The sequence below is a fragment of the Trichechus manatus genome, unplaced genomic scaffold, assembly GCF_000243295.1.
Source record: "Trichechus manatus latirostris isolate Lorelei unplaced genomic scaffold, TriManLat1.0 scaffold00091, whole genome shotgun sequence".
In the NCBI taxonomy this organism is placed as follows: domain Eukaryota; kingdom Metazoa; phylum Chordata; class Mammalia; order Sirenia; family Trichechidae; genus Trichechus; species Trichechus manatus.
In genome coordinates, this window is record NW_004444027.1 from 3,946,599 (window position 1) to 3,970,093 (window position 23,495).

The window sequence follows — 23,495 nt, forward strand, 5'->3', positions numbered from 1 at the left end:
TTCACCAAAAAAAAAAAGTTCCTCCAAGGTAGAGAAGGGAGAGTGTTGACAAGTTGTGGGGTTGTTAACCAATGTCATAAAACAATATGTGTACTGACTGTTCAATGAGAAACTATTTGTTCTGTAAACCTTCACCTAAAGAACAATTAAAAAAAAAGATTACACCCTAGGAAACCCTGTGGGGTAGTTCACATAGGGTTACTGAGAGTCGAAAATTTACTCGATGGCACTTCACAACAACAACAATGAAGAGAAGAGGTGGTGACCTGAGGTGGGCCTGCTGGCCTTGGAGACCCATGGGCAGAGTTGTTGCCCCGGAGGATTATTGTTATTAGGTGTCCTGACTCATGGTGACCCTATGCACGACGAAACAAAACACTGTTTGGTTCTGCGACATCCCATGATGGGTTGTGGATCAGACCGTTGTGATCCACAGGGTTTCCACTGGCTGGTTTTCAGAAGTAGATCACTAGGCCTTTCTTCCTAGTCCATCTTAGTCTGGAAGCCCCACTGAAACCTGTTCAACATCACAGCAACACACAAGGCTCTGCTGACAGATGGGTGGTTCCTGCGCATGAAGTGCATTGGCTGAGAATCGAACCCAACTGTCCTGCATGGAAGGCGAGAATTCTGCCACTGAACCACACTGCCCCCCTCCTTGGAGGATAACCCCACAGATATATATTGAGTACTAACTATTTGCTAGGAACAGCAGGAAATACTGAGCTAAGTGAAGTGTCTTCCCTGACTCAGGAATTTCACAGTGTAATGACTAGAGTTACACATTCACAACCAAGGAATAACTCCTGTAACAAACAGCCCGAGAATTTCAGTGGCTTAACACAAAGTTTGTTTCTTGCTTGTACATCACAGAATGAGGTCGTGCTTAACAGCAGCAATGCCCAGAGTGCTCAGAATGGGCTCTGTGGGGTGGAGGCAGCAACCACAAAGGTTCACAACATGAAGTAAGCATCACAGGATGAGTGGGATTTTTGATAGTAAGAAAGGACTTTTCTGCTAGTGAAAGCTGTTGGTCGATGTCACTACAATCCTTCCTGTAACCCTGGGTACTCGTGAAGGGGGTGAACTTTTAATAAGAGGGCGCATTTAGACCTCTGGTTATCTCTGGTAGTGATGGGGAGCGAGGGTGCTTTGCTTGGGGTGGGATCTGGAGTATAACTAACCTTTCGTCTTAACACTATGGACAGGGTTCATTCTAGTAACCCTGTTTATGCTTGCATATCCAGCCAGTTTCAAAATATTCTCATTTGACCTTGATCAGAGCTGCTTTACCACCCCCTCTCATTGTTGTTAGTTGCCATCGAGTTGGTTCTGACTCATGGTGACCTTATATGTTACAGAATGAAATGTTGCCCAGTCCTGTATCATCTTCATGATCATTGGTATGTTTGAGTCCATTGTTGTGGCTATTGTGTCAATCCATCTCCTTGGGGGTTTCCCTTGTTTTTGTTGACCCTCTGCTTTACCAAACATGATACCCTTTTCTAGTGATTGTCCTTTCCTGATGACATGTCCAAAGTAAGTGAGCCAGAGTCTCACCATTCTTCTGAGAAGAAACAGCTGTAAATATCCATGTTGCAGCCATAGTAAACACCCTCTAGTCCCACCCCAAATTTAAGAGCTGAGGCAGTGAACCTTTGGGGAGGCCCAGCTGAGCCCAGGGTGTCAGGGTGCTGTTGGATTGCCCTCCAGATACTTTTCCAGCACACTGGATTCTCATGCAACCCAAGCTGGGTTGTTAATAGATCTTTCCTGTTTGCTGATTTTATGGTAATTTTATTAATATAGAGTTTAATGGGTGAGAAAGTACATACCTTTGCTGAACCACTCAGTTGAGTGAAATTTGAAGCATCAAGAGTGAGCCTTTTAGTTAGGATCTATGTTACGGCTAATTAGACTCATTTGATTGGACATCAACACTACAACGTTTTTTAATATAAGGAGTATAAAATTTAAAATTAACTTTTATCAAGCTCTAAAGGGAAGACTATGGAACATAGTCCAATAAAAAGATTGTAATCTGTGAAATGGTGTGTGAAATTTCAGCCTAGTGTTTTCTTGATCGGAATAGCTTGTTGTGAATCTTGAAAGAAAATTCCAGTTTGGGACACCAGCTTATTATAATAGTCTTACCCGTTGAATCCATTGCCATCAAGTCAGTTGTGACTCATAGTGACCCTATAGGACAGAGTAGGGTTTCCAAGGCTGTAATCTTTATGGGAGCAGACTGCCACATCTTTCTCCTGTTGAGTGGAGTGGCTGGCGGGTTCAAACCACTGACCTTTTGGTTTGCAGCCAAGTGCTTAACTACTGCGCCACAAAGGCTCCTTGTAATAGTCTTAGATATAGCCAGATAGAATTGTTCCAAGTTAATTTCTATAATATGACTCTTATTATGGTCATTTATTTCCATTACAAAGTTGGTAATATATACTTTCTTAGAAAAAATAGGGCGCTTTGATTATATAGAAGGAGCCCTGGTGGTGCAGTGGCTAAAGTACTCAGCTGCTAACTGAAAGGTGAGCTGTTCAAACCCACAGCTGCTCCATGGGAGAAAGTTGTGGCAGTTTGTTCCCGTAAAGATTATAGCCTTGGAAACCCTATGGGACAGTTCTACTCTGTCCTATATGGTCGTTATGAGTCAGAATTGACTGAACAGCAGTGGGTTTTGATTATATATTGCTTTAGTTTGTTTGTTTAGATCCCACTGTATTAGTTGAGGTAGACTAACTACTGTAACGAGCAACCCCAAGCTTTTCAGTGACCTAACACAAAGTTTGCTTCTTGCTTGCAGTGTAGTCCAGTGCAGGTCGGTAGTGGGCTCTCTCCACACAGTCATTCAAACACCCAGGCTCCTCTTCGCTGCAGGCTCCATCTTCCTCAAGGTCCAGTCCATTCAGCTGAAAAAGAGAGGGAGAGTCAAGCGTGGGAGGCTTATGTGGGCCCTGGAACACAGCACACCTTTGTTCTGCTCACATTCCACTGGCCAAAACTGAGGCACATGGCCACACCAGAGGGTCTGGAAAGTCACCACATGCCAAGAAGAAGAGCAGGATGCAGACATCGGTGAGCTCTAGCAGTCTGCCACATCTATCCGGCCCCAGAAAGGACTAGAACTATAGCAGAGGTTGGAAAAAATAGCACATTTAAGAGGCTATACAGCTTTTAATGAAATAATCTTGGTATTCCACACATTAATATGAGCACAAAATCAGCCCCCAGATAAAAATACTGAAAACAGATATGTCAAACAGCACCAGAAACTCTGACAGTATGATGGCCTTTCAGAGAGGAAGGCAAAGTTTTTCCCTCCTTTTGTTTCCCAGCATCATAATTTGTCAGGCTTCTTGTTTTCCAAAGAAAGCCACCTGTTTTTATTGCACATCTTTGGCCAGTTTTCTCTTCTCAGATATCTTCTTCTAACATTGGGGTCTTTAGCTTAGAAAGCTGGGCCATGCAGGATCCGGCAACTGACTAGAATGCTGGCCTGTAGCGATCTACGGAAGAGAATAGGAACTGATTGTCAGTGTTCACCCACCTGTCTCCTCCACAGCCAGGGGTCCGTCTGCACTTTGTCGAGCTGGGCACCGGGCCTGTGGTGTGCCTCTGCCATGGCTTTCCTGAGAGCTGGTTCTCCTGGAGATACCAGGTAAGGGAGAGTAGGGGAAGGTGCACCTCAGTCAGGGGAGGTGAGGGGAAAGTCTGGATGGCCTTGGCCAGCCTGTAATGTCCATTAGAAATGTAAGAAGCCAAAAGCTTCCAGTGGAGCTTTGTCTCTAAAGCGGGACCATGATGCCTCAGACCACGATCACTCCAGACCTCAGGCACTGCTAAACAATACGGCGCCTTTGCAGATTAGGAAAAGCAACCTTCTTTAAGACATTCTATGCCACCTGCTGGGAAATCTTTAATATAATATACATACCTAAAAGGTCTGTGCCAGGAAAGGTGCCCTCTTATATGTGGCATTGTATGTGTGCATAAACCTCATGCCCTATCCAGATGGGCTTATTCCAGCCCTATGGTAAGGATACCAGGTTGTGCCATGCAGCACTTTGGATTGAGCCATTTACAGGAACGGGGTAGAGGGTAGCAGAAAGGCTGTGTCAGAAAAGAACTGATCACACCACACTGGTCCGTACCTGAACTGTTTGTTTTCTAGATCCCTGCTCTAGCGCAGGCAGGCTTCCGGGTACTTGCTGTGGACATGAAAGGGTATGGAGAGTCCTCGTCTCCTCACGGTGGGTTGGTTTTCTTGTCATCCTGTATTGGTCATGCCTTCTAACTGTCTGACCTCTCTACCCGCTCTGTGCTGCCCCTGGTCCCAGGACAGAGCAGGTGGCAGTTCAAGGCCTCCGGACAGAAGGGCCTGACTTTACCTCCTCTTCTGCTTGAGTGTCTCGTGTCTCTGGACAATTGGCCCCAGATGTTCCTGATCCCCACACAATAAATACAGTTGCCTGTGCCCAGGATAGTCCCCTGCTGGACAGTGAGGGTGTAGGCCAGATTCTCAACCCAGTGTCTTTGGATGCCAGAGGTTCCTGAGTGGTGCAGATGGTTTGCACTTGACCACTAACCTTTAGAACCCGCGCAGCAGCACAGAAGAAAGGCCTGGTGATCTGCTCCTGTAAAGATTACAGCCAAGAAAATCCTATGGAGCAGTTCTACTCTGTAACACATGGGGTTATCATGAGTCGGAATTGACTCGACAGCAGTGGGTTTGGTGTTTGGATGGATCCCAGGGGAGTCTATCTAAGGATGGGCTTCAGGAGGTTTCTGAACCGCTGAACCATGTGTGGATTTATAAGCATTTTCCTGGGGGAGAAAATCCATTGTTTTTATCAGTTTCAGAGGGGTCTTCAGTCAAAAAATGTTAAGAACCACAAGTATGGAGGCAGGAACAGGGGACACAGCCAGGCAAGTAGCAGGACCCCTGGTCCCTACAGGACTCAGTGACACAGAGAATAGCTGAGCCATCTGCTGCCCACCCCTTTTCTAATATATTTTCCCCATTTCAAATCAAAATGTCTGGCCATGTTGAGTTTGAAGTCATCTGACATGGACTGGGTCTCACATGGACCAACTACATGTCTTGTGCAGTGGTTCCCTAAGTGATGACTCAGCAGCTGCTTTCTGCATCCTGAATGATGCAGAAGCGTGTTCCACAAAAGGAAAACCTTCAGTTCAAACATTAGAAAGTCATGTAAGAGTTTAATTATCTGTTTTTGTTTTTGCAAAGGAATTCTTTTAGTTTGTTTGTATATTTTTTCATCGTGTGAATTAAACACATTTATTTTTAATTACAGAAATAGAAGAATATTCCTTGGAAGTGTTATGTAAGGTAAAAAGTATCTTCAGGTAACTGTAACATCCTTTCAGTCTCTTGGTGTTTACATTGATATAAGCCAGAAGCTTGGGTTCCATTTAAACCCTAGGAAAGTAGCATTTCATAGCACTTGGATATAAATTCTTACTGAAAGTTGAATTGATATTTTAAAATGATAACCAACAGTTATGAGGCATTTGCTATATGTCAGGTACTGTTCTAAGCATTTTACAGAGGAGGAAGCTGAGTCCTAGGGAGGTAAAGTAGTTGCCTGAGGTCAACAGCTAGTCAGTGGTAGAGTTAAGTCTAGCTCTGCAGTCCATCTCCCACATCCTTCCTTTAGCTACTCCACTCTGTCACCTCTCCATCCTGTGAATTTTAAAAACTGTATTATTTTGATAAAGTGATTGTTTGCCAAACCTATGGAGTTGGTGTATAAAGAAGCCAAGAAGACCGTATGGAGGGTTTTCTGTGGATTGCTGACTGTGACAGAGCTCCTATTTAAGATGGGGGTAGGCTCCATTAGGGAGAAGGGACCTTCATCTCAGAGCTTATGGGAGGATGAGGTCAAGGTGAAGAGAGACTGACCCAAACCTCCATTCAGCTCCAGCACAAAAGCAAAGGCTGGAGAAACTAAGGACAAGAAACTGCCTCCTGGTTGACCAGAAAACTGACAATGCCCCTGAATACACTAAGATTATAAAAAGCCTCCCTCTCTGAGTCACAGCCCTGTGTGGAGGCCCCTCCTATGAGCACCTTTGCTGGGTGTCATCTCCCCACCCACAGGTGGGCATTGGCATCTCATAAGGGGAGTATGGGGAAAGCTCAGTTTCCAGGTAGGGTTGTTCCTTCTTCCACGGTTTCCGTGACTTTGGCCCTTCTGCTCTGTTGCTCCTGGTTTCCCTCATGTCACCCTCAGAATTCAAGATCTCCCCAGTGACCTCGTGTGGAGGCTTCTCTTCATTCCACTGCTATCCAATAATCTGGACTTCCCCTTACTTTTGTCAAAATATGTTCTCAAGATGGATAAATCTGGTCATTTGAGCCAACTGTTCTCCAAAGAAAGCCCTTTTTACCAAAAACGAGGTGAAATGTGGTGCTCCCATCCTTCTGCTCCACCTTTTAAAAAATCATTAGTATATCCACTCCTAGGTATTTACCCAAGAGAATTGAAAGCATATGGTTCCACAAAAACCTGTACATGAATACTCATAACAGCATTATTTATAATAACAAAAAGTAGAAATAATTCAAATGTCCATCAATTGATGACTGGATAAACAAAATGTGCCATATCCGTACCATGACTTATTATTTGGCAATAACAAGGAATGAAGTACTGATACATGCCAGAAGGATGAACCTTATGCTAAGTAGAAGAAGCCAGTCACAAAAGGCCACATATCTGTGATTCCATTTATATTAAATACCCAGAATGGGCATACGCATAGACAGAAAGTAGGTTAATGGTTGCCAGGGAGTGGGCAAAGAAGGGAGTGGGAAGTGACTGCTAATGGGTATGGAATTTGTTTTTGGGGTGAGGAGAATATTCTGATGTTAGATAGCAGTGATTCATCTTTGTGAATATACTAAAAACCAATGAATTCTGTACATTAATAGGGTGAGTTTTATGGAATATGGGTTATATCTCAAAAAAACTTATTAAAAACTGTTAGTACAGTATTTTAATGTAAAACTGTATTAACGGTAGCTCATATTCAATATGCAAAAAGCTGGATTAAGATCCATAATATTGCTTGCCCTCAAGTGCCTATAAATACTTTATTTCTCAACTGTGTCACCCAGATTTATTGAAAACCCTCATTTCTCAACCCCAGCACCTCAAGTTTGTGTGCCACTTCAGCATACAACTGTAGCTTATTTTACAGTAGGTGCCTTTAAGAAGCTGTAGCACCACATGCCTGTCAGTTTGTCGTACTGTGGTGGCCTGTGTGTTGCTGTGATACGGGAAGCTTTGCCACCAGTATTTCAAATACCAGCAAGGTCACCCTTGGACAGGTTTCAGTGGAGCTTACAGACTAAGACAGACTAGGAAGAAGGACCTGGCAGTCTACTTCTGAAAAAATTGGCCAAGGAAAACCTTTTGAATAGTAGTGGAACATTGTCTCATATAGTGGCAGAAGATGAGCCCCTCAGATTGGAAGGCACTCAAAATACAACTGGGGAAGAGCTGCCTCCTCAAAGTAGAGTCAGCCTTAGTGACGTGGATGGAGTCAAGCTTTTGGAACCTTCATTTGCTGAGGTGGCATGTCTCAGAATGAGAAGAAACAGCTGCAAACATCTGTTAATCAGAATGTGGAATGTATGAAGTATGAATCCAGGAAAATTGGAAGTCATCAAAAATGAAATGGAACTCATAAAGATTGATATCCTAGGCATTAGTGAGCTGAAATGGACTGGTACTGGCCATTTTGAATCAGACAATTGTATGGCCTACTATGCAGTAAATAGCAAATTGAAGAGAAATGGTGTCGCTTTCATCGTCAAAAAGAGCATTTTAAGATCTGTCCTGAAGTACAGTGCTGTCAGTGATAGGATAATATCCATACACCTACAAGAAGACCAGTTAATATGAATATTATTCAAATTTACCCATCAACCACTAATGCCAAAGATGAAGAAATTGAAGATTTTTACCAACTTCTGCAGTCTGAAATTGATCAAACATGTAATCAAGATGCATTCATAATTACTGGGGATTGGAATGTGTAAGCTGGAAACGAAGAAGGATCAGTAGTTGGAAAATATGGGCTTGGTGATAGAAATGATGCTGGAGATTGCATGACAGAATTTTGCAAGACCAATGAATTCTTTGTTGCAAATACCTTTTTTTCAACAACATAAACAGCGACTATACATGTGGACCTTACCAGATAGAAAACACAGGAATCATATCGACTACATCTGTGGAAAAAGACGATGGAAAAGCTCAATGTCATCAGTCAGAACAAGAGCAGGGGCTGACTGCGGAGCAGACTACCAATTGCTCATATGCAATCTGAAGTTGATGCTGAAGAAAATTAAAACAAGTCCATGAGAGCCAAAGTACGACCTTGAGTATATCCCACTTGAATTTGGAGACCATCTCAAGAATAGATTTGATGCACTGAACACTAATGACCAAAGACCAGAGAAGTTGTGGGAAGACATCAAGCATATCATACATGAAGAAAGCAGAAGGTCATTAAAAAGGAAGAAAAAAAACAAAATGGATATCAGAAGAGACTGTGAATCTTGCTCTTGAATGTAGAGTAGCTAAAGCAAATGGAAGAAATGATGAAGTAAAAGAGCTCAACTATAGGGTCACTATGAGTCGAAATCGACTCAATGGCAACGGGTTTGTTTTTTTGCGGGGGGAATGGGCAAAATATTGAATGACGCAGGAAGTATCAAAGGCAGATGGAAGGAATACACAGAGTTACTGTACCAAAAAGGATTGATGTTCAACAATTTCAGAAGGTAGCATATGATCAAGAACCGATGATACTGAAGAAAGACGTCCAAGCTGCACTGAAGTCATTGGCGAAAAACAAGGCTACAGGAATTGATGGAATACCAATTGAGATGTTTCAGTAAACGGATGCAGTGCCAGAGGTGCTTACCTGTTTATGCCAAGAAATTTGATAGACAGCTGCCTGGCCAGTCGACTGGAAGAGATCCATGTTTGTGCCCATTCCGAAGAAAGATGATCCAACAGATTGTGGAAATTATCAAACAATGTTGTTAATATCACACACAAGTAAAATTTTGCTGAAGATCACTGAAAAGTGGTTACAGCAGTACATCGACAGGAAACTGCCAGAAATTCAAGCCCAATTCAGAAAAGCATGTGGAACAATGGATATCATTGCTGATGTCAGATGGATCTTGGCTGAAAACAGAATACCAGAAAGATGTTTACCTGTGTTTTGTTGACTATGCAGAGGCATTCGACTGTGTGGATCATAACAAATTATGGATAACATTGCAAAGAATGTGAATTCAAGAAGACTTATATGTGCTTATGAGGAACCTGTACATAGATCGAGAGGCAGTCGTTTGAACAGAGCAGGGGATACTGCATGGTTTAAAATCAAGAAAGGTATGCATCAGCTTTGCATCCTTTCACCATACTTACTCAGTCTGTATGCTGAGCAAATAATCTGGGAAGCTAACTATATGAAGAAGAATGTGGCATCAGTATTGGTGGAAGACTCATTAACAGCTTGGAATATGCAGATGACACAACCTTGCTTGCTGAAACTGAAGAGGATTTAAAGCACTTACCGATGAAGATCAAAGACTACAGCCTTGAGTATGGATTATACCTCAGCATAAAGAAAACAAAAATCCTCACAACTGGACCAATAAGCAACATCATGATAAACAGAGAAAAGATTAAGGTAGTCAAGAATTTCATTTTACCTGGATTCACAATCAACATCCATGGAAACAATAGTCATGGAATCAAACGACGCATTTCATTGGGCTAATCTGCTGCAGAAGACTTGTTTAAGGTGTTAAAAAGCAAAGATGTCACTTTGAGGACTAAGGTGTGCCTGACCCAAGCCATGGTATTTTCAGTCACCTCGTATGCATGCAAAAGCTAGACAATGAATCAGGAAGACCGAAGAATAATTGATGCCTTTGAGTTATGGTGTTCGCAAAGAATATTGAATATACCATGGACTACCAGAAAAAGAACAAATCTGTCATGGAAGAAGTACAACCAGAATGCTCCTTAGAAGCAAGGATGGCGAGACTTTGTCTTATACTTTGGACACGTTATCAGGAGGAATCAGTCCCTGGAGAAGGACATCATGCTTGGTAAAGTAGAGGGTCAGCAAAAAAGAGGAAGACCCTCGACAAGATGGACTGTCACAGTGGCTGCAACAATGGGCTCAAACATAACAATGATTGTGAGGATGACACAGGACCAGGCAGTGTTTCGTTCTGTTGTACATAGGGTCGCTACAAGTCGGAACTGACCTGATAACACGTAACTACAGCAAGAAGAAAATATAAACCCATTCACTCTAGATTTGTAGTTTTAGGATTCCAAATTAGGAATGTTAGAATGTAAACTAGCAATGATAGTATCTTCTAAAGTTCATTAAAGTTGGGAAAATTGTCTGGTTGTCCCTTTCCTTGTGTCTGACCTCAGGTAGATCTTTTAATCTTCCCAGGTCTCCACTCTCAGGTGTAAAAGTAAGTAAATGTTGGGCTTTGCAGTCTCTAAGACTCCTTCCAAATCTGAGTATAAGTGCAGTTTGTTGAATGTGGAAATAAAATAGAACTTGTATCCAGACCCTCTGTGGTTAATTGGAAAGTGAAAAAGAGTACCTTGCTTGCATTCAAGTAGGGAGGATGCTTAATCTATAGTGCACGGACCTTCAGGGGTCCATGAACACCTGGAAATGCATGCAGAAGTTGAGGCAGTTTCCCGTGTGCATTTTTCTGGGGGAGAACTCAGTTTACATCAGCTACCCTGAGAAGTCTGAGATAGAAGGAACCACTGTAGTTGGTGGAAAAGGATAGGGAATATTATGACATATTCTGTCTTCTGTCTCTTCCTCTCTTTTTAGATTAAAAGTTCCTTTGGATCAGGGGTTTTGTCTGTTTTATTCATTGCTGTATCCCCAGTGCTTAAACAGTGTCTGCATGTAATAGGCTTAAGTAAAATTTTATTGGATGGATGGATGTGATGTGATAGGCTTGGGATCTTAGTTGGGTTATGTTTTGGTGATTGAAGTATTTGGGATGGAACAAATGGGTGGGCAAACACTACTCTGATGTGGGATAAAGGACAGTGACCTTCCAGGTGTAATTTCACTATTCTTGCCTGGCCATGCAGCAAAGGGCACTTAGCAAGTTTTTCAATAGATAGTTATGTGGATCAGCCCCTGAAAAAGTCTGTGACTCCAGACCCTTCTTTATGGAAACTATTTCCCCAGCATCAGGGATCATCCAGGGAGTGGGAGGATGAGGATATTGCTTGTTAGGAATGAAATTCTGGATGGCTTTAGGAGCAATATGAGCTCCTGGCTGCATCACTCCTGGAACTGTTAACATTGGGTGTTAGTTTTCTAGGAATCTCTGTGTGGTGCAGACGGTCAATGCTCTTGGCTACTAATGGAAAGGATGGAGGTTAGAGTCCACCCAGATACACCTTGGAAGAAAGGCCTGGCAATCTTGCAAAAAATTAGCCATTGAAAACCCTATATTGCACAGTTCATCTCTGACACACATTGGGTTGCTGTGAGTTGGAGTCGACTCGACAGCAGCTGGTTTTCCCTATTAGTTTCCTAGGGCTCCTGTAACAAATTACATGAACTTCATGGCTTAAAGCAATCGAAGTTTATTGACTTATAGTTCCGGAGACTAGAAGTCGGATTTCAGGGTATAGGTAGAGCCGTGCTGTCTCCAGGGCTCTAGGGGAAGATCCTTCTTTGCCTTTTCCAGTTTCTGGTAGCTCCAGGTGTTCCTTGGCTTGTGGCAGCATGACTGCAGTCTCTGCCTCCATCTTCACATGGCCATCTTTCCTCTGTGCCCTTGTCTCTTCTTTTTTTATAAGAACACCAGTCATACTGTATTAGGACCCACGCTATTCCAGTATGACCTCATGTTAACTGATAACATCTTCAAAGACCCTATTTCCAAACAAGATCACATTCTCAGGTACCAGGGATTAGGACTTCAGCATATCTTTTTAGGGGACACAGTTCAATCCAAAATGCCTTGATTCCACTTTGGCCTATATCAGCATCTGAAAGTTGCAGAAAAACAAAATCCCATGTGTCTTAATTTCCTAGTGCTGCTATAAAGAAATACCACAATCGAGTGGCTTTAATGAACAGAAATTTATTTTCTCACAGTTTAGGAGGCTGGAAGTCCGAATTCAGGGAATTCTAGGGGAAGGCTGTCTCTGTTAGCTTCTGTTCCTTCATTCCTTGGCCATCAGTCTTCATGTGGCATGCCATCTATCTTCCCCGATCTGTGCTTCCTTGTTTCTGTGCCTAATTTGTTTCTATATCTCAAAAGTGATTGGTTTAAGACATACCTATACTGATATGGCCTCATTAACATAGCAGAGAAAACCCTATTCTCAAATGGGATTATATCCACAGATACTGGGATTAGTATTCCAACACGTATTTTGGGGAGACACAGTTCAGTACATAACACCATGCTTGAAGTTGCTTCCACACCGAGAACTATGAGCAGGCTGCAGAGATGAGGGCTCATCAGATAGCAGCAGGTGCTCTGTCAGGTCTGAGAAGCCAGTTTGAGAATTCGAAAACTAAAAGAATAAAAAAGAAAAAGAGCATGGGTAGATGCTGTGAATAAGACTTGAGTGCTGAGTGTAGTTTTAGACAACATTGATTGGCTGTCCATAGAAGGAGAATATAAAGGGGTTGCTGTATTTACTTCGTTTTCCACATTGTTCTCTAATTGTTTCTGTAGCTGATAGTGGGCTCAGGTCTGTGCATTCACCGTAATTGGAACATAATTCTCCACCCCAACACCCCGCAGAGACCCAGAACCACAAGGCTCTCTTTGACCTGGGATGGACAGTCAAGTCTTAGGTCCTCATTGAGAATCTCAGGTGTGCTGCTTTGCTAGGCATGCTGTGGAATTTCTGGGAAACCGTCAGCCCAGTTTCTCATTAGTGGGTTAAAAAGACCCCCGACACCATCCAATCATTTTTCTGTTTTGTTTGGGGCAAGATGTAAATAACAAATAATGAAGTTACACCAATATCTATGTGCCTCCATCTTAAAAGATAAATCATGCACATTTTAACCAGTGGAGCATATCATTCATGTTTTATTTTTTAACTTGCTATTGGGGAATAAAGGACCTTGATGGCATAATGGTTAAGTGCTCAGCTGCTAACCAAAAAGTTGGTGGTTTGAACCCACCCATTGACTCTGCAAGAGAAAGACCTGGCAGCCTGCTCCCATAAAGATTACAGCCTAGAAAACCCTATGGGACAGTTCTACTCTGTTAAATGGAGTCACTTTGAGTCAAAAATCGACTTGACGGCACCCAACAATAACAAATGGGGACTAGTGAGGAACTTGTCCACTAATCCTTCCCCAAATGAGGCTGTTACCACAGTACTCAGTTTTCAGGCAGGGTTGGGGGCCCCTCAGTTTTTAGCACAGGGTTGGGGGTAGAGGGCAACAAAAAGAATCAGATATCCTTTAACACCTTTTCCCGTTGGAGCAGTCACCTCGTTGTGGGAAAAACCCTGTGTCTTCCCCCTTTCCAAAAAAGGGGTGTCTATATTTGTCAGACTTCCACCAGAAGAAAGCTATTTTCCCAGCAGAAGACTGAAACAGGTAATATCTGAAAGCTGTTGTTATTGGGGCAGAGAGTTAAAGGGCTGTAGGAAAACCCTTTGATTTGCACCTTCTCCTGTTATCCTGAAATTTCCATCTCATTTCTTAATTTAGTAGAACCAAAAATAGGCCTATCTGAGAGGGGAGAAAAATCATCCCTAATTTTGGCAAGCGCCTAAAACAGTAGAGAACTGAAATGTAATCATATTTATTTACTAAAAAACTCTTTGCCAATAGCAATTTCACTGGCCCCCAAAGAGAGAATTTATCTGGAAAAGAAAAAACAAATGAACACTTCTCAGTTGGTAGAAAGAGGGACAGATACAAATGGCTGAGAAATATTTAAAATAAAGTTGTTGGTCTACATAGTAAAAAAGGTTTTGAATATTTTATTTTGAATTTTTGAAATCAGATTGACATGGAATCAATGTCAGTTCTACCACTACTAGCCTTGTGTTCTTACCCACATGATTTAACACCTCTAAGCCTCAGTTTCCTCATCTGCAGCATGGAGATGCCACTGCTTACCCACAGCTCCTTATGAGGGTGAAATGAAATAATGAATGTGAGGTGGATTGCACAGTACCCAGTACAGAGCAAAACCAAAACCCCATTGCTGTCGAGTCGATTCCAACTGATAGCGTCCCTATAGGACAGAGTAGAACTGCCCCATAGGGTTTCCAAGGCTGTAAATCTTTACAAAACAGACTGCCACATCTTTCTCCCATTGAGTGGCTGGTGGGTTTAAACTGCCAGCCTTTCAGTTAGCAGCTGAGTGCTTAACAACTGCTCTACTGTGGCTCCTCGGTGCAGACTAAGGGGTTGATAAATGCAGTTTTATAGACATTTTTCATTCTAACAAATGCAGGCCCCTCACATTGGCTCAGGTCAAAAGGGAGGGTTTTGTCAAGTTAGAGAAGTGAGACTGGGAAAGAGAAAGCCAGTTGTGGAGGCGATCTTTTCCCTGCAGGAACCGAGTGACTTGTCACATCTCAGATTCATTCTCGCCACACTCTGTGCTGTTCTCTCCTCTCAACTCCACACCAGCTGGATTCCCCTACTTGCTCATTTTGCATATGGTCCCAGCTCTGACTCTCCATAACTGTCATTGCCTGCACCTCTACACATCTCCAACACTCCGTGGATGCTGGCCATTGTGGCCAGGTGTCCATCCCTGGGGCAGCCGTCTGTGTGGAGGAAACAGCGTAAGGCAAGCAGCAAACCTCTGCAGAGAAGTTTTGTTCTTCTTCCCTCCTGGAGGGAGCGGGGGAGGGGAAAACAGTTGCAGTTGAGTCTATTCTGACTCATGGTGACCCCGTGTGTGTCAGAATAGAACTGTGCTCCACAGGGCTTTCAGTGGTTGATTTTTTGGAAGTACATCGCCAAGCCTTTCTTCTGAAGTACCTCAGGGTAGACTTGAGCCTTTAACCTTTCAGTTAACAGCTGAGCGTATTAACCATTTGCACCACCTGGGGACTCCGGAGAAGAAGCCATGATTACTGTCCTAGAGGAGCTTGAAATCTTTCAGTGGGTATAGCCCACTTAGAGATGCATACTGACATACACTAAATAAATCACTGCGCGTGTTTGAAGTTGGCCTGGTCACTCAGACGATGCTGGAAAGCAAAGGGTGATGACTCAAAGGCTAGTGAAATGATTGAAGGCGAACACTGTCTGACCTAGATGTATCTGAGAGGGTAGATTTAAGTTCTAACTTCTATTTTCTTTCTTTCTTAGGAGATGATAACCTTCCTGGATAAGCTGGTAAGTAATTCCCAATTTTGAACTGATCTTTTTGGAGAATTCTATTTGGGCATGGGTAATTAAGGAAAGGATTAAAGCCGCCTTTGAAGGCATCGACTGTGAGAGACCTAGGGGAGAGGTAGCAAGGGCAGGGCAAGGCATATGTGGAGCAGTGCAGGGGCAGTTGGTAGGAAGAGTTACAGCAACAGAGATAACACAGAACAAGGAGTGGTGGAGAACAGGTGTTTGTTGGTTGTTGTACTTTTTTAATGAAGAGTATGTTCCAGGAAATATAAGTAGATACCTTTGCCACCTTTGAGCCAGGGTGGAGAGGCTTGTGTATCAGGAAAAGAAATTTGGAAAATATCCTATAGGCTAATTTTTTTAAATTGTTGTAAAAATATAGATAACACAACAACATTTGCCATTTCAAGATTTTTCACACATGCAGTTCAGCGAGACCAGTTACATCAATCATGTTGTGCAACCGTCACCAGTGTGTAGTGCCAAATTTTCCGTCACTATAAACAGACCCCCCACGTGTCTGTCAGTTTTTCTTACTCTGGGGGCTTGTGTGTTGCTGTGATGCTGAAAGCTATGCCACTGGTGTTCAGATACCAGCAGGGTCACCCATGGTGGACAGGTTTCAGCTAAGCTTCCAGACTAAGACAGACTAGGAAGAAGGACCTGGCAGTCTACTTCTGAAAGGAGTTAGCCAGTGAAAACCTTAAGAATAGAAGCGGAACATTGATGCAGTGCCAGAAGATGAGCCCCCCAGGTTGGAAGGCACCCAAAAGATGACTGGGGAAGAGCTGCCTCCTTAAACTAGTCGACCTTAATGACGTCAGTGGAGTCAAGCTTTTGGGACCTTTATTTGCTGATGTGGCACCGCTCAAAATGAGAAGAAACAGCTGCAAACATCCATTAATAATCAGAACATGGAATATACAAAGTGTGAATCTAGGAAAATTGGAAATCATCAAAAATGAAATGGAACATATAAACATCAATATCCTAGGCATTAATGAGCTGAAATGGACTGGTAATGGCCATTTTGAATCAGACGATCATATGATCTGCTATGCTAGGAATGACAACTTGAAGAGGAATAGCGTTGCATTAATCATCAAAAAGCATTTCAAGATCTATCCTGAAGTACAATGGTGTCAGTGATAGGATAATATCCATATGCCTGCAAGGAAGACCAATTAATACAACTATTATTCAAATTTACACACCAACCACTAAGGCCAAAGTTGAAGAAATTGAAGATTTTTACCAGCTTCTGCAGTCTGAAATTGATCAAACATGCAATCAGGATATTCTGAGCAAATAATCCGAAAAGCTGGACTGTATGAAGAAGAACCGGGGCATCAGGATTGGAGGAAGACTCATTAACAACCTGCAATATGCAGATGACACAACCTAGCTTGCTCAAAGTGAAGAGGCCTTGAAGTACTTACTGATGAAGGTCAGAGGCTACAGCCTTCAGTACGGATTACACCTCAACATAAAACAAAAATCCTCACAACTGGACCAATAAGCAACATCATGATTAACGGAGAAAAGATTGAAGTTATCAAGGGTTTCATTTTACTTGAATGCACAATCAACACCCATGGAAGCAACAGTCAGGAAATCAAAAGACGCATTGCATTGGGAAAATCTGCTACAAAAGACCTCTTTAAGGTGTAAAAAAGCAAAGGTGTGACTTTGAGGACTAAGGTGTGCCCGACCTAAGCCACAGTATTTTCAGTTGCATCATATGCATATGAAAGCTGGACAATGAATAAGGCAAACCGAAGAAGAATTCACACCTTTGAACTGTGGTGTTGGCAAAAAATATTGAATATACCATGGACTGCCAAAAGAATGAACATATCTGTCTTGGAAGAAGTACAGCCGGAATGCTCTTTAGAAGCAAGGATGGCGAGACTACATCTTACATACTTTGGACATGTTGTCAGGACAGATCAGTCCCTGGAGGAGGACATCATGCTTGGTAAAGCAGAGGGTCAGCGTAAAAGAGGAAGACCCTCAATGAGATAGATTGACACACTGGCTGCAACAGTGGGCTCAAGTATAATAACAATTGTGAGCATGGCGCAGGAGTGGGCAGTGTTTCATTCTGTAGTACATAGGGTCGCTATGAGTCGGAACTGACTCTGCAGCACCTAACAACAACAACAACATAAAGAGACACTCAATGCTCCCTAAATAATACTTCCCCTTTTCCCACGCCCTCCACCCCTGGTGACCGCTAATAAACTCTGTGCTCTATGCATTTGCTATTGGCTAATGTTTCATAACCTTTTAAAACTTACATCCCTTTTGCCAAATCTAAAATCTAATGCCTTGATTTAATGTTATTTGAAATGTCAGAATCAATTGTGACAAACAGATCAAGCAATGGTGACTTGAGAATATGCTTTTTTAAAGTACGTGTACTATTCCCAAGATTTAAGCTCTGTAACACCCTCCACCTCCCTAAATTAGTTGGGGAGTCAGAATGAAAACTCTGCAGAATGGCCTGAAGAGGATCAGAACAGTGACAGTGGAAGCAGGATTTAGTGCCTACTAGTTAAATGTGGGTGTGAGAGAAGAATCTGAGATGACTAATGAGCTTCAGTTCAACAGTAAGGCACTGTGCCAGCCACTGTAGGAGGTGAGGTAAGGATGGCATGGTCCCTGCCTTCTGCAGATTCTCAGTGTCATGGAATTGATTTTGGGTGTGATGGGGACATCTAAGGGGACATGGCCCAGTGTGGCTGCCCCAGCCCTAACTCTATATGACTTTTTATCTAAAACACTTAAGCTGGCTAAGAACAGTCTCTTATTCCATTTGTTGAAAGAGAAACTCTGTGGTTGCTGGCCAGATGTGTCATTCATGGAACACATAGGAAGGAGTGGGGCAAACTTCAGATTAGGGGTCATCTTCCACCTGGAGGTGATAGTTGAAGCCGTTGGAGTGAGTGATTCCTCCAAGGCCAGTGTTTATAAAGGCGTGGGGTCCTGAGGGCTGTGATGTGCAGTACTACCTTTTAAGGGAGGGGTACAGGAGGATGTAGACTCCGTGAAGTCAGAAGAGTCTGAAGGCCATAGCGTCTGTGATGGTTAAGATTGTATGTCAAGTTGACTAGGCCATTATTCTCAGTGTTTAGCAGTTGTATAATGTTGTGATCACCCCAATGATGGAATCTGCTGAGTGGTACTGGTGGAGGCGGGGCCTGTGGCAGCTCAGCACCCCCTCAGTTCATCTCTCTGCCTTCTGCCGGTTACTTTCCGCCTGCTCGCCTTGCCAAGGTTTTTGGCTTGTTCCAGACTCAGCAGCTGCCTCTTGTTGTCTCACCTCCAGTTCTTGGGACTTGAGCTAGCAGCTTATGTTGATCTTTGAATTCATCAAACTTCTCAGCCTGTGAGCAAGAGTCCTGTTCCCCGAACTGTTGACCTTGGGTTTACCAGCCCCTGCAGCTGTGTGAAATCAGGAAAAGCCTTGCTGTCTTATCTGCTGATCTTGGGATTCACTGACCTTCACAGCCTGTGAGCGGGAGCCCCTCTCCACCTGCTCACCTTGGGTTCACCAGCTTCTGCGGCTCCGTCAACTGGGAGAGGCCTCTACCCTGATCCCTGCACTTGGAGCGTTTTAGCCTCTACTGTTGCATGAGTTATTTCCCTGATATAAATCTCTCTCTGTATATCTTTATACGCTTTACTGGTTTTGCTTCTCTAGAGAACCCAGCCTAGGACATTTGGTACCAGGAGAGAGTGGGGTGCTGCTCTGTTACCTAAAATGTGGAAGCGGTTTTGAAGCTGAATGGATAGAGCAGTGGCAGCAACAAAGGACCAGCAGCAGCAGAAAACCTTCAAGAGCAGAGAAGTGGCAGTGGCAGAGGAGCGGCAGTGGCATAGAACCGACAGCAGCAGAACCAGGAGACCAGTGCGAGACAGTGCTGGAGCTGACCCACGGAGCGAGAGAGCTGAGTGCCTGTGTGCAGGAGGCTTCCTGGCGGAGTGGGATGCCTCCGGGTACTTATCGGTGGAGCTAGGCTTGCTGACCCACAAGGCGAGAGAGCTGAGTGCCTGTGCGCACGAGGCTTTCTGGTGGAGTGGGGTGCATCCGGGCACTTATTGGTGGAGCTACCGAGCTTTGGAACACTTGCCCCAGCAGGGCAGATGCTGGCTCGAGGCCCGAGGGCCAAGAGGCCACAGGAAGCAGAAGCTGAAGGGAGAAGGAACACAAGAAGCCAAGCTGCCTCAGTTTCAAAAGCTAATGGCCATGACTTCTGGGGTTTCACAGGGTGGAGCCATGGCCTCTGGTGTTTCTAAGGGTGGAGTTATCACTTCAGTGAACTAGGAGAATGGTGCGCCTGAAGCCAAGGGAGCAGAGTTGCTGTCCCAGTGGGCCTGGAAGGCAGAGCTGAAGCCCAGGACCGAGGGGCCTCCACTCAGAATCTGGAGAGTGTGGTCAATACCCAGAGTCTGGGGGGCAGGGCCATTGTGTAAATTATCTCAGAGAACAGAGGTATATTTTCAAAGCCTTGAGGGCTAATGTAATGTGTTCTGCTGACTTGCTTGGTGTCTGTTATCCCTTCTTTCCCTCCAGTTTTTCCCAATTGTAATGGAAGTGTCTAGCTTGTGCCCGTTCTGCCATTGTACCTTTGGAAGCAGAAAACTTGTATTCTAGAGTTCAGTGATGAAAAGGAATTTTTGGATTTTGGACTTAGAGTTAAGACTTTTGCCATGATATGATGGGATGAATGTGTTTTGCATGTTGCAGGGATGTGATTTTTTGGGAGCCAAAGGGTGGAATGTCATGGATTGAATTATGTCCCCCCAAAAATGCGTGTATCAATTTGTCTTGGCCATGATTCCTGGTATTGTATGATTGTCCTCCATTTTGTGATTGTAATTTTATGTTAAAGAGGATAAAGATGGGATTGTAACACCACCCTTACCCAGGTCACATCCCTAATCCAGTGTAAGGGAGTTTCCCTAGGGTGTGGCCTGTACCACCTTTTATCTCTCAAGAGATAAAAGGAAAGGGAAGAAGGCAGAGAGTTGGGAACCTCATACCACAAAGAAAGCAGCGCCAAGAGCAGAGCGCGTCCTTTGGACATGAGGTTCCTGCGCAGAGAAGCTCCCAGACCAAGGGAAGACTAATGACGTGGACCTTCCTCCAGAGGCGATGGAGAAAGCATTCCCCTGTAGCTGAAGCCCTGAATTTGGACTTGTTGCCTACTGGACTGTGAGAGAGTAAACTTCTCTTTGTTAAAGCCATCCACTTGTGGTATTTCTGTTAGAGCAGCACTAGTGACTAAGTGTCACAGGTGCCGAGGGAAGAAAGTTTGAAAGAAAAGGCCCGATGCTGCAGGACAGTCAGAAAGGTGAGGACTGAGAAAAAACTATTATTGATGATCAATAACTTTAAGAGGGGTAGCAGGGAAGAAGCCAAGCTACAGGGACTTAGGAAGGTAGCTAGGAGGCACCTGGTGTAGACCATGATGGGAAATTTGTCAAGACAAAGGAGACAGAAGTATGCAGGGAGCTGAGACAAAGAACCACTTTTCAATATGGTGATGAAGCTAGGGAGGATCTTAAAGACCCTTTGTGGCTGAATGTACAGCATAGGGTAGAGGAGAGAGCCCAATTTTAAGTTGGGGAGACCTGGGTCTGAGTTGTGACTCCAGCACTTAACATCTTTGTGACCTTGGGCAAGTCACCTAACCACTGTAAACCTGTCTTACTTGTAAATGGGTATTGGACGGTTATTGGAAGAATACCAGATAATGGATATAAACACTTAGCACAGTGCCTGGGATATAGTAGGTGTTCAATAAAAGTGAGCTGTCATTGTCATTGCTAGCAGCAGCAGAAAGGAAGTTGCAGGTAGAAAGGGAGAGATTAACGATGCTTTTGTTAAGGCAGGAAGCTTCCAAAAGAGTGGAGGGGGTAGAATCATAATCACTTAAAAAAAGATTAACATGACGCCTTAGTTATCTAGTGTCGCTATAATAGAAATACTACAAATGGGTGGCTTTAATGAACAGAAATTTATTTTCTCACAGTTAGGAGGCTAGAAGTTTGAATTCAGGGCACCAGCTCTAGGGGAAGGCTTTCTGTCTTTGTCGGCTTTGGAGGAAAGTCCTTGACTCTTCTCAGCCTCCGTTCCTGGGTTCCTTAGTGATCATGTGGTGTGTATCTTCCCCTCGTTTTATGCTTGCTTAATCTGCTCTTTTATATCTCAAAAGAGATTGATTTAAGACATATCCTACACTAATACTGCATCGCTGACATTACAAAGAAACCTGTTCCCAGATGGGATTATAACCACAGGTATAGGGCTTAGAGTATACAGCACGTATTTGGGGGGGACACAATTCAATCCATAACACATGGAATATGAAGAGGTAACCCGTATTTCCTTTAAGACAGAAAAGAGAAAAAGAGACAAGCAAAGCAGATTTTGATTTGAGGGAGGGTAGATGGGGAGAGGGAGCTCATGGCCAGTGGCCTCAATCTTGTATGAAAATTACCAAGACGTAATTTGTTTACAGTGTGTGGGGGGCCTGTGATGTGTGGGAAGGGAGGCTTGAAGAGAGTGGACTTTGAAATAGCTCCTGTGGGATGGGTGAGGGAGCCCTAGGAAGTGGATGAAAGGATCGCCGCTGAGGGAGGAGCCTAGTGGGAACGAGAGGCCTCAGGGTCTCAGCACTACATCCCACAAACCTGCCCTCATTTGGTCCCCCTTCTTTATTTTTCCGCAGGGTATCTCTCAAGCAGTGTTCATTGGCCACGACTGGGGAGGCATGCTGGTGTGGTACTTAGCCCTCTGCTATCCTGAGAGAGTGAGGTAATTAGGCCACGAGCAGCAAATTAATTTGGATAAGACTAAAGTGGGAGCAGGGGCCTAGAATCCCGTTAGAATTGTTCCAAATGCCTTTAACCGCAGAAAACTTCAACACAAATAGCTTATCTAGGAAGGCAACACGTTAATTCTTTAGTGCCCATTGACACATTAACAAGGAGAATTTAATGAGCTAACATCTTACATCGCAAGGCCTATCCTAATGGTAGTGGGATAAATAGGAGCCTGAGTAGACAGTGGGAACACAGAAGAGTGGTTGACTTTGAGGGGGAGTGGGTAAGGCAGCAGGGATGTCAGATTTGTAGAACTGAGCACCAAGAGAGCTTCAGCCCTGGACTGGGAGTCTGAAAATCTAGCCTTTAATTCTGCTCTGAACTGACTCTGTGACAAATCATTTCACCTCTTAGGCTTTGGTTAAAAAAACAAAACAACAAAACAAAAAAAGCCTAGTTGCTGTTGTTGAGTCCACTCCGACTCATGGAGACCCCATATGTGTTAGAGTAGAGCTGTACTCCATATGGTTTTCAGGGCTGTGACCTTTCGGAAGTAGATTGCTAGGTCTGTCTTTCAAGGGGCCTTTGGGTGGATTCGATCCACCAACCTTCCAGTTAGTAAAAAAAACAAAACCCATTGCTGTCGAGTCAATTCCGACTCATAGTGACCCTATAGAACAGAGTAGAACTGCCCTATAGAGTTTCCAAGGAGCAGCTGTGGATTTGAACTGCCAGCCTTTTGGTTAGCAGTTGTAGCACTTAACCACTAGGCCACTAGGGTTTCCTTCAATTAGTAGCCAAGCATTTAACCATTTGCACCACCCAGGGACTCCTGGGCTTTGGTTAAAACAAAAACCGAGAGAGAAAAAAAAAAACCCATTACTATCGAGTCAATTCTGACTTGTAGTGATCCTATAGGACAGAGTAGAACTGCCCCGTAGGGTTTCCAAGGAGTAGCTGATGGATTCAAACTGCCGACCTTTTGGTTAGCAGCTGAGCTCTTAACCACTGTGCCGCTAGGGCTTCAGGCTTTGGTTATCACCTTCAAAACACTGTACAAATGTGAGACTAGAAAGGCATTCAGCGTCACTCTCATGTCAGTCATAATCGTTAGTTAGAATGACTTTTCAAGGCACCAGGAGGGGCTTTCAGATGAGAAGTTTTGAACCCAGAGTTGGGCAGACTTTGTAGCCACACTCCAT

The 23,495-nt window shown here is 43.7% G+C and overlaps 1 protein-coding gene across 1 annotated transcript in view; it reads left to right on the top strand.

The window, feature by feature from the left end:
• The window catches only part of EPHX2 (epoxide hydrolase 2), a 55,495-nt gene that overhangs the window by 9,009 nt on the left and 22,991 nt on the right, over window positions 1-23,495 (top strand). Inside the window, exons 5-9 of the mRNA XM_012557230.2 lie at window positions 3,575-3,670; window positions 4,184-4,262; window positions 5,328-5,362; window positions 15,430-15,456; window positions 22,200-22,285. Of these exons, the coding sequence (XP_012412684.1) occupies window positions 3,575-3,670; window positions 4,184-4,262; window positions 5,328-5,362; window positions 15,430-15,456; window positions 22,200-22,285 (323 nt within the window). The remainder of the gene's footprint in view (window positions 1-3,574; window positions 3,671-4,183; window positions 4,263-5,327; window positions 5,363-15,429; window positions 15,457-22,199; window positions 22,286-23,495) is intronic.